Source organism: Natator depressus, chromosome 6 (genome assembly GCF_965152275.1).
Source record: "Natator depressus isolate rNatDep1 chromosome 6, rNatDep2.hap1, whole genome shotgun sequence".
Lineage (NCBI taxonomy): Eukaryota > Metazoa > Chordata > Testudines > Cheloniidae > Natator > Natator depressus.
This window is the reverse complement of record NC_134239.1, coordinates 40257230-40270590: the sequence shown is the minus strand read 5'-3', so window position 1 is coordinate 40270590 and position 13361 is coordinate 40257230. Positions and strand designations below refer to the sequence as shown.

The following is a 13361-nucleotide window of genomic DNA, read 5'->3' as shown; positions in this document are numbered from 1 at the left end:
GTGGTTTCTAAGGCACACGACACTCTACCACACTGATTGGTCTGTGTAGACCCTGCTGGTGTGCACCAAAGATTTTTTAGTGCATTTTAATGTTAGAATTGTTTCAACAGCACTACCATAAAGCACACCAGCAGGGTCTGCGTGAACCAATTAATGCACAACATGCTAGTGTGCTTTAGAAACCACACCCCCTTAAGAGTGCATTACCCCACTGAAGTCTCATTATTTCAAGAATATAAAGCCAGTGAAATAATGGACCCCCTTGGAAGACCATATTCTGAGGCCTGGAAAGGAACAAGAACTACTGCTAGAATAATTTGCATGAGATTTTAAAAGCCTCAACGAAATACAAAATTCTCAAAAAAATTGTTTTAATTAGAAATCCAAAAAAACAACACACTTTATATGTGCAACAAGGCTGAGTTAATGCCAGTGCAGGAACCGTCGCTTTTTATTTTCATTGTTTTTTTTCTTTTACTGTGCATTTCAAACATATATTAAGGTTCCTAGGACCATATGATAGCTTCAAAAAGATGTATTTTAAAATGTTTTTATTCATTCAGTGCTACCAAGTTTCATAATGCCACTTACATATTAACGATATATAATGTCTGAAATTCTTTAACTATATGAGCAAAATTTGATTTTCATTAAAACTCTATGGAGTACCAAAAACAAACAAAGAAAACGTCAGGGAAGACATACTGACACCAGGAAGAAGGGACAGTAGAGAAGAGAGAAGTCAGTGGTAGATAGTGCTGCCATCTCTACATACAGATCTTTAATGTGAGTCTTCCCCAACATTAACCTGCTCCAAATTCACAGCAGTTCATTCTGGGACACAACCACCATAAGAGCCCAAAACAGAACTAAAACATATCTAAAATGGTTAGTGTCATGAAGCAAAACCATTTTAGTAGATAGTTTTTAAAAATTATTTGACTACAGGTGATGGAAAACAGGTGGTGTTTATAAATCTAATTTGTCACATCCCTACTCTTTCAGAGTTCTGACTTACAGTGCTCCGTATTTACTGGGAATCAAAGTTTCTATTTAAGTCACCACTTAATTAGCTTGCTTTGTGCTTTTAAATTTAAAGTTCAGTTTTACAGCACTTCCAAATGGACTCCTTCTGTGAAAAGATACACAAAGTTTGTTTCTTGTATTTGGAATTTACAATGAAGTCACAAACTTCACCAAAGCTTAGTTCACAGACACCTGTTTTTTGCCTTAGTGAAGTTATGAAACAACATGATAGGAATACAATTTTGCTCCTGGCAAGTACTGTTTGCTTAGATCACACTATTGTTAATTTAAACCAAGTAAAATCTGTCAGTCTGACTGTGCTATACAAGCACAAAAATGTGCTATTTTATGAGGATTTAGTCTCTATAAACCTGTCTGTAGAGAAACAGGGTCCTTTTTAGGTTGGAAGATGGGCTGTGCCACAGTAGCACATCCTAACAATGACCCAGTAGACTTATGTAACTCAAATAGCATGGTGCAGGATCACTGTGAAATTTGGGGGTAAGAAAAATGACACGCTTCATTGTGCTCCTGATTTTTTAACCCTTTAAAAAAATTAAGTCAATTTGACCTCAAAATGGCAAACATTCACTCAGAGCAGTAGCTGCTGTATTGTAGTTCCCTATTTTGCTACAGAAGGCAACAAAGGGGGCAAATTAGTCTCTACTAACTGCAAATATGTAAGTCCCTGCCCATTCTACAATTTTTAAATTAAGTTATATTTTAAAGGTAAAAATTCTTCTATTATTTCCTATTCAGACCTGAAACTAATTCTCAGCTTTGTCAGTAACATTTCTAAATATATTTTGACTGAAGGAGCGCTCTTAATTTGAAATCTATTTCCTATTTGATACTGTGGCAGAGTGGAAACTGGAAGTACGAGTGGTACCAAAAAAAAAAAAAAAAAAAATCAATATCAATCCTTCCCTCAAGCAGAGAAGCTTTCCCCATTATCAGTGCATGGATTCTGCCGGAGCTCAGTTTGATGCTGTTTGACCTAAAAGTTGGAAGTAAGACACCACCACCTACCCTGAGAGGCAAGCTGAGTAAGCAGTTCCCAGGAAAGGCATTCTTGGGTAAGAACAGCCCACTTCAGTGTAATTGTGTACAGTCATTTTCTCCTGTATAGTCAATGACACCCCTACGCCACAATCAGTTACACGTTTAACTTTACACACAAGTAATTCCACTTAAAAAATGGAATTACTAAAGTGTGAAAAGTTAACCATAAACAACTGCTTGCAGTAAGAGCTTCAGTTAATCAGTTTCTCCTTTTATTTGTGTGAAGGTGAATTTTTTTTAAAAATAGGAAAATCCTGCAAAGCCAAACACAGATAGAAACAGTTGTACCTACAACTAATTTTAGTTTTCAGATGACTCAATTTGAAGTTCATAAGGACCTTTTCAAAAGATGATCTAACATGTTAATTCAAAATTGAGTTCACCTCGAAATGGGTCAAATGCTCCACTGAGTCTGGTTAATGTGAGGAAAAAACAAGCCATATTTCAGGGCTAAACTTTATTTTGAATTTTCTTTGGCAAGTCATTTCAAGGAAAAATTCATTCATATCCACTACTAGATTGCCATCAAGAGCACTCAACAGTTTGACCCTCAATTTCCTGATCCCACAGCATAGTAGACTCCAAAGCGCATAACAGAATCAAAACCCAAACAACTCATTCATATTTGAGCTCAATTTGCATTTACTGAAAGGTGTTTGGCAGTTTAAAACCTCCTCCTGTTCATGTGGTTTAAATATGGTTAAACTGGTTCACATGGGCAGGACATCAGTTTAAACAATCATTCACAACAGCTGATTTGAGCTTTTTAAAAACCACTTAAGTAACTACTGTGAATAAGGCACTCAAAAAAGTTAAGTCAGCCCAGCTATGTCGCTCAGGGATGTGAAAAATCCACACACATGAACGATGCAGTTAAGCTGACCATCTAGTCCAACCTCTAACTGTACTAGTTTGTTTGGACTCTACTTTTTTGAAAGCTTGAAGAAACTTAATTGTAAAAAAGCAAATGAGGCTTACACCTCATCCCCCCCTTGCGCGGCTATTCCACAGATCTCAGCATTTGGACCACTTTTTCTCCTTAATTTCTTCCCAGTACACCTATGGCTTTCTGATAAATATAACCAAAGCAGAGAATTGATTACGAACAATTACACGGGGACTGGAAATAACTGTCTGCATAACCAGGCCAAAAACTGCAATAATCCATGGTTTTAGCCATACTGTAACCAAGACCCTCACTTTATATATAAAGTGTTAACAAGCCCTTTGTGCCATCCTAAGTATCTTCCCCTTTGGGGTTTACCCTCTAAATACCTCTACACTTCTACCTGCTGTTCCTTCTGATCACTCTTAACACTGCAAAGTTAAATTTCACTTCCCATGCTACATCACTCAAGACTAGACAGCTCTCTGTAATTTAACTGCTGCCACACATTTTTAAAGTTGCACTTAAACTAAATAAGATTTTATTTAACACTGCATATAGAATCTGGAAACGGAAGAGACAATATAAATGAAGTAGATTAATTCCTGCTGTAGTACATTTACTTGGGCTCTGTCCACTGACTTTTGTACCCAAAATAAATCAGCTAAGGTATAACCCTGACTGTATATGTGAAAGGGATCTAATGCTTAAAAAAAAAAGTAGCAGAAAAATCTCTGCATTTCAGTGGAGCTGAAAGGTCACAATCATGATTTCTTAATAAGCTTTTTTATGGTTCTCAATGCCATTGTATCTGAGCATCTCACATTCATTCTCAAAATGGGGAAGTAACCATGAAGCAAACAAATGACTTGCCCAGGCTCACAGAGTTTGTGGCTGAGCTGGGAACAGAACCCAGATCCTCAAGTCAATCAGGGTCTTAACTCTAAGGCCATTCTTCCTCTTTGGGCTCCAATGGGCTAGGCTGTACAAATACACAGGGAGAAACTCCATCCCCAAAGAGTTCACAAAAGCAATACAAGTGTGAAACAAAAGGAGGAAGGGGGCAGCAGTAGGAGTGTAACAGTACTAAAAATCACACAATAGGAATCACTTATGTAGGCTAACTACTGTACAACTTGGTAATATTTAAATTAAAAAAAAACCCTTCCTTAATATCAGATATACCCAACTGCCGATGAATTGAGCCATCATAAGTAAGCCAATTGCAGGTGTCACAGCAGAAGAGGGTCGCAAGGAGACAAAAGAATGAAGTGAAGGCAGGATGGATAAAAATCATTTTTTTATTTAAGTTAAATGAACTTTTTAAAAATAAACCTATTTGAAATTATGACACCAAAAATGAGGACGTTAGTTAACAGAAATTAAAAGGTACAGTGCCAAAAGTGAAATCCCTGCAAGATGCATGGAAAATTTTAAAAGACACCATAATAGTGGCTCAACTTAAATGCATACTCCAAATTAAAAAAAAATAGAGAACCAAGAAAGTGCCACCATGACTAAACAAAGTAAAAGAAGCAGTGAGACATAAAAAGGCATCCTCTAAAAAGCGGAAGTTAAATCCTAATGAGAAAAATAGAAAGGAGCATAAACTCTGGCAAGAGAAGTGTAAAAACATAATTAGGAAGGCCAAAAATGAATTTGAAGAACAAACTAGACAAAGACTCAGAAAGTAATAGCAAAAAAAATTTGTAAGTACATCAGAAGCAGGAAGCCTGCTAAACAACCAGTGGGGCCACTCACTGGATGATCAAGATGCTAAAGGAGCACTCAAGGACGATAAGGTCATAGCGGAAACACAAAATGAATTATTTGCACCAGTCGTCATGGCTGAGGATCTGAGTGAGATTCCCAAACCTGAGCCATTCTTTGTAGGTGACAAATCTGAGGAACTGTCCCAGATTGAGAAGTTGTTAGAGGTGGTTTTGGAACACACTGATGAACTAAACAGTAATAAGTCACTAGGACCAGATGGTATTCACCCAAGAGTTCTGAAAGGAACTCAAATGTGAAATTGCATAACTACTAACTGTAATTTGTAACCTATCATTTAAATCAGCTTCTGTGCAAAATGACTGGAGGATAGCTAATGTGATGCCAATTTTTAAAAGGGGCCCCAGAAGTGATCTTGACAATTATAAGCTGTTAAGTACCAGCCAAACTGGTTGAAACTATAGTAAAGAACAAAACTGTCAGACACGTAGATGAACAATTTGTTGGGGGAAAAATCAACATGGTTTTTGTAAAGGGAAATCATGCCTCACCAGTCTACTAGAATTCTTTGAGGGGGGTCAGCAAGCATGTGGACAAGGGGGATCCAGTGAATACAGTGTATTTAGATTTTCAGAAAGCCATTGACAAGGTCCCTCACCAAAGGCTCTTAAGCAAAGTAAGCTGTCATGGGATAAGAGGAAAGGTCCTCTCATGGATCTGTAACTGCTTAAAAGATAGGAAACAAGAGGTAGGAATAAATGGTCAGTTTTCAGAAAGGAGAGAGGTAAATAGTGGTGTCCCCCAGGGGTCTGTACTAGGATAGTGTACACACTATTCAACATATTCATAAATGATCTGGGAAAAGCGGTAAAACAGTGAGGTGGCAAAATCTGAAGATGGTACAAAACTTCTCAAGTCCCAAGGAGACTGCGAAGAGCTACAAACAGATCTTACGAAAATGGGTGACTGGGTAACAAAACGGCAAATGAAATTCAATGTTGATAAATGCAAAGTAATGCACACTGAAAACCATAATCTCAACTATACATATAAAATGATGGGATCTAAATTAGCTATTACCACTCAAGGTACGCCCACATCTTGAATGCTGCATGCAGATGTGGTCGCCCCATCGCAAAAAAGATATATTGGAATTGGAAAAGGTTCAGAAAGGGCAAGAAAAATGATTAGGGGTATAGAATGGCTTTTGTATGAGGAGAGATTAATAAGATTGGGACTTTTCATCTTGGAAAAGAGACGACTAAGGGGGGGATTCGACAGAGCAGGGGAGGCCAACCTGTGGCTGCAGAGGCACATGCAGCTCTTCAGAAGTTAATATGCGGCTCCTTGTATAGGCACTGACTGCAGGGCTGGAGCTTTTGGCACCAAGTTTCCAATGCGCTGGGGGATGCTCACTGCTCAACCCCTGGCTCTGCCACAGGCCCTGCCCCCACTCCAGCTCTTCCCACCCCCTCCCTTGAGCCTGCCATGCCCTCACTCCTCCCTCTCCCCCCAAGAGCCTCCTGCACACCACGAAACAGCTGAGCAGGTGGTGTGGGGAGGGGGAGGCACTGATTAGTGGTGCTGCCAGGCGGTGGGAGGCGCTGGGAGTGGGCGGGAGGGGAGGAGCTGATGCGGGGCTGCTGACATATTTCTGTGGCTCTTTGACAATGTACATTGGTAAATTCTGGCTCCTTCTCAGGCTCAGGTTGGCCACCCCCGTGACAGAGGGCTATAAAATCAAGACTGGTGTGGAGAAAGTAAATAAGGAAGTGTTATTTACTCCTTTTCATAACACACAAACTAGGAGTCACCAAATGAAATGAACAGGCAGCACATTTAAAACAAACAAAAGGAAGTATTTTTTTCACACAACGCAGAGTCAACCTGTGGAACTCCTTGCCAGAGGATGTTGTGAAGGCCAAGACTATAACAGCATTAAAAAACAAAAAAAAGAACTAGATAAGTTTATGGAGGATAGTCCATCAATGGCTATTAGCCAGGCTGGGCAGAGATGATGTCCCTAGCCTTTGTTTGCCAGAAGCTGGGAATGAGCAACAGGGGATGGATCACTTGATGATTACCTGTTCTGTTCATTCTCTCTGGGGCACCTGGCATTGGCCATGTCAGAAGACAGGATACTGGGCTCGATGGACCTTTGGTCTGACCCAGTATGGCTGTTTTTATGTTCTATCCTAAGGCCTAAACTTATTATAATCTGTTAAAATAATTTAAATTCGATAAATATTCAAGCCATACATATTTGCTGCCAAAGTTTTAAGTAAAGTCAAACCACTGAACCAGTGGAAGTGAGTGGCTAAGCATCTGGAACCAGGGTTTGTTGAAGTGCTAAACAGTTTTTGACAGTAGTTGCCTCTGATTCAGATGAAAGCATATTTTCAGTTTATTCATCTAGTTTAGTTAAAAATTAAGAAACAGATTGGGAGTTGAAAAACAGAAAAACTTGTTTTCCTCTTCATATCTATGACTAAAGAGGATGCGATCTACTACTTCTAAAATCTTGGTAACCAGAAAATCAATTCACTTCACTAACTACTAATGATAGTTCCTGTTTAAGTAACCAATTAGTTTTAAATGCAACACATTTTGATACACTTTCTTCTTATGCATCTCTAGCACTTCTAAGGTTGTTTTATTTAACTAAAAAAATTTAAAATGCCGCGTTTTGTTCAATTTTTTAATTGAATTCCAATTTCCATCCAAATACAATTTGACACATCACTGGCAAAATAAAATAAAATAAAATAAAAATCAATGTGTTAGTCACCATTTTCTAACAATAAAAAAAAAATTAAGCATCAAAATAAATATATGTTATGCTACATAACTGCTTAATGTGTACAGACACAGTATTTGCTAAACGGGGGGATAAAGCACCAAGTGTATTTAAAGGCCATAGTTAGTTGAAAAACATGTTTTAATGGTTACCAACCAATGAGAATCTCTCTTTAGGAAAAGAACTAAAAAGTACAAATACAAAACAAGACTAAAATCAAGTCTATAAATCAATGTTTCCGGCTTTGGGATTTAAATCATTATCAAAATAATCCACTCTTGGGTTGTGGCTTTACAGATTAGATTAGCAATTAAATTAGTGTTGCTTATGTAAAGGCAGTGTGGACAAAATAGATATTTGTGGGAAAAGTGGACAAATGGATTTTCCGAGGCTAGCACTATTGACAAAGCAGATAAGAGGCACAGCTAAAAGGCAAAAGATGACAAGCACAGAAGAACAGATATGCAGTAGTTTGAAGGTCACAAAAAGTGAGGGGGAAATGGGGAGTTAATGTAAAGATCAAGGAGAGAACAATACGGGTGACATTATCAGGTTTTCAGGCAAATATGACCTTGGGGATACAATGCATTTTGTATGAAATGGAGGAAAATTACGTGTCAGGCAGATTAGAGTTGCAGTAATCAAAAAAGAGGAGACATTGAGTACCTAGATGAGAATTTCTGATGTCCAGATAAAGAGAAAGGGTCATATCAGAGGGATGTGGAGAAAAAAGCAACAGAATTTAGACAGAGGCTGGATACGTGGGGCAAGCTGCAGGAAGAAATCAGAGATGACCTACAGCTGAGTAGCCTGAGTGACACAGAGGCTGACAAAAGAATGCACAGATTAGGGTGAGCTTTGTGGGGGAAAAAAACAAGGAACTCTCTGGTAGACAATGCTGTATTCAGTCCTTGGACCCACTACAGACCCTCTCAGCTGTATATGGACTTGGACGGATAGTTGGGGATTCCAGTGCTGTAGCCAGCTGTACCATCTCCTGCCCAGCCATCAGTATAGGGGAACAAGTAGAGGCAGACCTGCATGCACTTCAGCAATCCCTAGCTGGTAGTTGGCCTTCAGATGCATCTAAAGCTAGGGCAGAGCTTAAAATAGTACTTAAACAGCTCTACACTATCTTGAGGTGGCAACCTGGCGGGAGGCAACCTGGCATCTAGATATCCCCCTAATCAAAGAGTTGTCACACCTCCTTTGTTGCACTCAGTGGAAACTGGGTGCAGCAGAGGATATTCAGCTCACTAAGTTTAAGTTGGCAGTGAGACATCCAGGACTGAGAAAGGAGGGAGCACCCTGACAACAGTCACTGAAGAAATAAAAGAGGTGGGAAAACAAGGCAAGGACAGTATCGCTGAAGCCAAGGGAGTTCAAAAAGGACATGTAACTGTATCAGCAGAACCAAAGAGGTCAAGGACAATGAGAATGTAATACAGAGGCCTTGAGATTTGGCCAGAAAGAGGTTGTGAAATACCTTGGTAAAAGTAGTTCCAGTGTAGTGGAGGAGGGGAGTGAGTTGCAGGATTTATTTAATCATGTTGTTCTCTGTGGTTTTATTTTTACCTTGAAAACCTTTTAATATTAAAATGTATTCTGTTATCATTGAAATGGAAATACAGACATTTTACATTGATCCAGGGAACAAAACAGAACCCAATTACACTTGCATCCTGGTAAAATTCTGTTACAGATACTTAATTTGTGATTAAAATTTTCAAAAGCACTAAAGAGATTTGGACGTCTAGTCTTAGATTACTGGAAATTTTACCCAGCACATTGAAGAAGCTGTGCCCTGATCCTCAGATTAGATCCACACAGTCAAAACCCTGTGTCTGCACAGAGCCCCATTGAAATAAACTGTATCCATGCTGGTGAACCCATTTAAGGATCATGGGATCAGTAAGAAGCTGAGTTAGAGCAGTAAGGAAAATATTAGCAACCTTTAATATAAACCATACAAGCTCCAAAACCTTGTGAAATTACATGCTTTAGACAGGCTATACAGAACTCTCAAACTGCATAGGCTTAAAGGCCTGATCTCTGAGGTGCTCAGCACCCTTAACTCTGATCGGAAATAGCATAGCCTTGTCTACACTAGGTAATTTAAAAAGTAATTAAATGGTAATACCAGTGATAGAACTGGTGGGAGATCTAATGCTGACAACAGTCCAGTGGGATCTAGCATTTTTACCATCACACAAATTAATCTTGCTAACAGCAGCTTTACCAGTGGTAGGTAGCTCATGGACATCTTCCCCTACATTTCTGTACGGCAGACAGTATCAGAGTTGAGGATACCCTTCAGGACTTGGCCCTAAGGTGCTAAACTGAAGTATTTTCCCCTTTATACAAGATTTACTCACATATAAACATTACTAAAATTGATAACCTCACCACTACCTTCCACTCTCATGCTGCATATACAAGTCTTGACAGTTCTTTGACTGTGGAAATCCTCAAACGCATGGCTACACAAGAATAATTATACCAGGAAGCTTACTTTTAGAATGGTTTTACCCTTACTGTGGACAGAACATTATTTTTAATTTTTCATAAATGGCTTTCTAATAGTCTTTGCAGTGATGAAAGAGGTATACAATTAAGTCACTGCCCAGTAATTTTGCCTTGTTGAAATTTCCATGAAACTATACTAAAAGTTATTTCCAAGAGGTAACGCTTCACTGAACAACTTTAAAATGCCCAAACCATTATCAATATAATTCCATTCAATGTTTAAAGAGAAACACTAAGATTTTCCTATGTAATGTTGCATATTATAAAATATTTAGAACATAAGAACAGCCATACTGGGTCAGATCAAAGATCCATCTAGCCCAGTATCCTGTCTTCCGACAGTGGCGAATGTCAGGTACTTCAGAGGGAATGAACAGAACAGGTAATCATCAGTGATGCATCCCCCATCCCCAGCTTCTGGCAAATAGAGGCCATCCTTGCCCATCCTGGCGAATAGCCATTGATGGAGTTCTTTTTTGAACCCTGTTATAGTCTTGGCCTTCACAACATCCTCCGGCAAAAAGTTCCACAGGTTGGCTACGCATTGTGTGAAGAAATACTTCATTTTGTTTGTTTAAAACCTGCTGCCTATTAATTTCATTTGGTGACCCATAGTTATTGTGTTATGAGTAAATAATGCTTCTTTATTTACTTTCTCCATACCAGTCATGATTATAGCCCTCTATTATATCCCCCCTTAGTCGTCTCTTTTCCAAGCTGAAAAGTTCCAATCTTCTTAATCTTGCCTCATACAGAAGCTGTTCCATACCTCAAACCATTTTTTCCCCCTTTTCTGAACTTTTTCCAATTCCAATATATCTTTTTTGAGATAGGGTGACCACATCTTCACAGTATTCAAGATGTGGGCGTACCATGGATTTAGACAGAGGCAATATGATATTTTCTGTCTTATTATCGACTCCTTTCTTAATGATTCCCAGCACTGGCAGCTTTTTTGACTGCTGCAATTTTACATCAAAAGTAGACAAGTATGGGAACATCAGAATTCCTGTTGCAGTGAACTTTACAAGGAAAATGGCTGCCAAGAAGTAAACAGCGTAACTGTGATTAAGAAACTTTCCGTATTGGTTTCAATGGGAAAAGCACTGAATTTTAATATGTATTAGATCAATTTTGCTATATACTTTTGTGAAGTCTATTTTAATTTAGCTTGTTTTAAATTTATTTTACTTTACAGGCAGACAAGATTTGAGAGCTTTAAAATAGATAATGAGGTCCCCATTTCCCCCCCAAGAACCGGTGTTCCTTTGAAGTGTCTCCCTATAACCTAGACACTCACTTCCCCCACTACTAAAGCCTGGGCGATAGTGCTGACTTGCAGGTAAACTTATCTTAACTCACACCTCCATTAAAAAATAAGTTCACTAAGAAGGGAAGAGCAGAATCATCAACTTGTTTAAGTACTGTATATATGTGGTCTCCATCTCCTCTGAGCTTGTTTCCATCACTCCTCCCTGCTTCAGAAACTTTGGGTTTTCCCGCAAAGTGAGTATGGATTTAAAATATAGCTCTGACTGGCAGAGCAGGCTCTTCAATACCGGAAGGACGGAAGGAAAGAAAGCTGGAAAGTGAAGATAGCATTTCATAGTAACACCAGTTCTAAGGGGGATGATGTACAATACCAGATTGTATCTGCCTATAAAATAAACAAAAACAAGTTAATGAAAAGTTATTTCCCACAACAGCATATTAAACACACAATGAAGTTGATGTAAACGTAATTAAAATGAGGTATTTGCTGTACAAAAAGCAACGGGGAAGAGATTCCCTCCATTACAAATCTGTTCAGGGGAAAGACAACCTCTGTCGAACAAGTACATTTTAATATTTTCATTGTTAAATGTAAAAATAAAAAATAGTACTTGTGGCACCTTAGAGACTAAAATTTATTTGAACACAAGCTTTCGTGAGCTACAGCTCACTTCATCGGATGCATTCAAATGTGTTGTTTAAAAAGATTTTATAGTACATTACTCTTCTGAAATTTAGAAAAGTCACTAGAGTTTGTTTAAAAGGGCACAATCTCTTAGTATAAACCCAAAGTTTAAATTTATTTTACAAAGGCAAATAAAATATTTGTTTCTAAACAGCTTAATTGGATTTCAACTATCCTCTGGAGTCTGAAACCGAGATATTACTAGATATTACTAGTAGTGCATGGCATCCAGAAACTGAAACAGATTACACTTCCTATTGTCCAAGTTGACTCGAAAGAAAACGTGCTTGCCAACATGGATGGCAAAAGCGAATATTAAAAAGTTTCTTCGGTTTAACTAATCTAAAAGGCCAGCACCCACCGTGAGTCACATGCAAGGCGTTTCCCGACTGTATTTGGTTAAATATGGAAATCTAAAATTTCGTACAATATGTGTTGGGGTAAGGCGAAAACGGGTCCATTTTTTGATTGTGCCACCATCCTACAGTAAGGCCCTGCAGTTGGTCGGGGGAGCCCTAAGTCTAAAGAGCGAAAAAACCGCCTGTGCTCCGCGCTTCCCAGAGCCACTCCTCCCACCTACCTACCTATCTCCCCGCTGCTCCCGTGCACACGCCCAGCGGAGCCCTGCAACTCGGCCGCCCCCTTCCCCAGCCACAGAGAAGGCCCGGCCAAGCTGCTCACCCAAGGCCTACAGGGGCGCGGGTACCCCCTTCGCCACCGCCGCCACCGTACCGCGCTGCCCACCCCAGGCCGCTGCCCCTAGGCGACCGGCCTCGTAGCTCCCGCTCACCTGGTCGCCAGCGGCTCCCTCTCCGGACATGGCGAGTTAAAACAGGGCCGAGCAGCGGCCCCCAAAACAGATTAAAACCCTTTAAAAAGCGACCAGCGCTGCGGCGGCCCCCCGGGTCCCGCCAGCCACACGGCCGCCGCCGCCGATTCCAGCAACCCAGGATCCAGGAACAAAATGGCCGCCCAGCCGCCCCCGATCGGCTTTCACGGGGGGAGGAACGGCACCGCGCGGGGGCTGCTGGGAGGCCGAAGGAGCAGAGCGTATGCGCGAGGACTATAGAGAGGGGCGCCGCGCTGCGCGGAAACGAGCGGAAAAGGAGGACACGGAGGGAACAGCGTGACACACACACCCTCTGACCTCAGCACGCCGCAGCGGGGCGGAAGTGATTGGTGCGTGTATATAAGTGGGATGGGTCTAGAAGCAAAAGGAGGCTCCCGTGGGTGGGCCGAAGGAAGCAGCTGGTACTCTCCCGACCTGGTCGTGGTGCCCTCGTGCACTGTGGTGTCAGCCTCCGCTTCCCCGCGCTAACTGTTGGTGAAGAGCAGCCCCCTCAGAACTCGTTGCACCAGACTAATGGCGTGGCTGT

At 40.4% G+C, this 13361-nt stretch overlaps 1 protein-coding gene across 1 annotated transcript in view; it reads right to left on the bottom strand.

Moving 5' to 3' along the window:
- Window positions 1–13115, bottom strand: part of CSTF3 (cleavage stimulation factor subunit 3) — a 78945-nt gene extending 65830 nt beyond the window's left edge. Inside the window, exon 1 of the mRNA XM_074955104.1 lies at window positions 12776–13115. Coding sequence (XP_074811205.1) covers window positions 12776–12805 — 30 coding nt within the window. The 5' untranslated portion in view covers window positions 12806–13115. The remainder of the gene's footprint in view (window positions 1–12775) is intronic.
- Window positions 13116–13361: the final 246 nt, after the last annotated feature.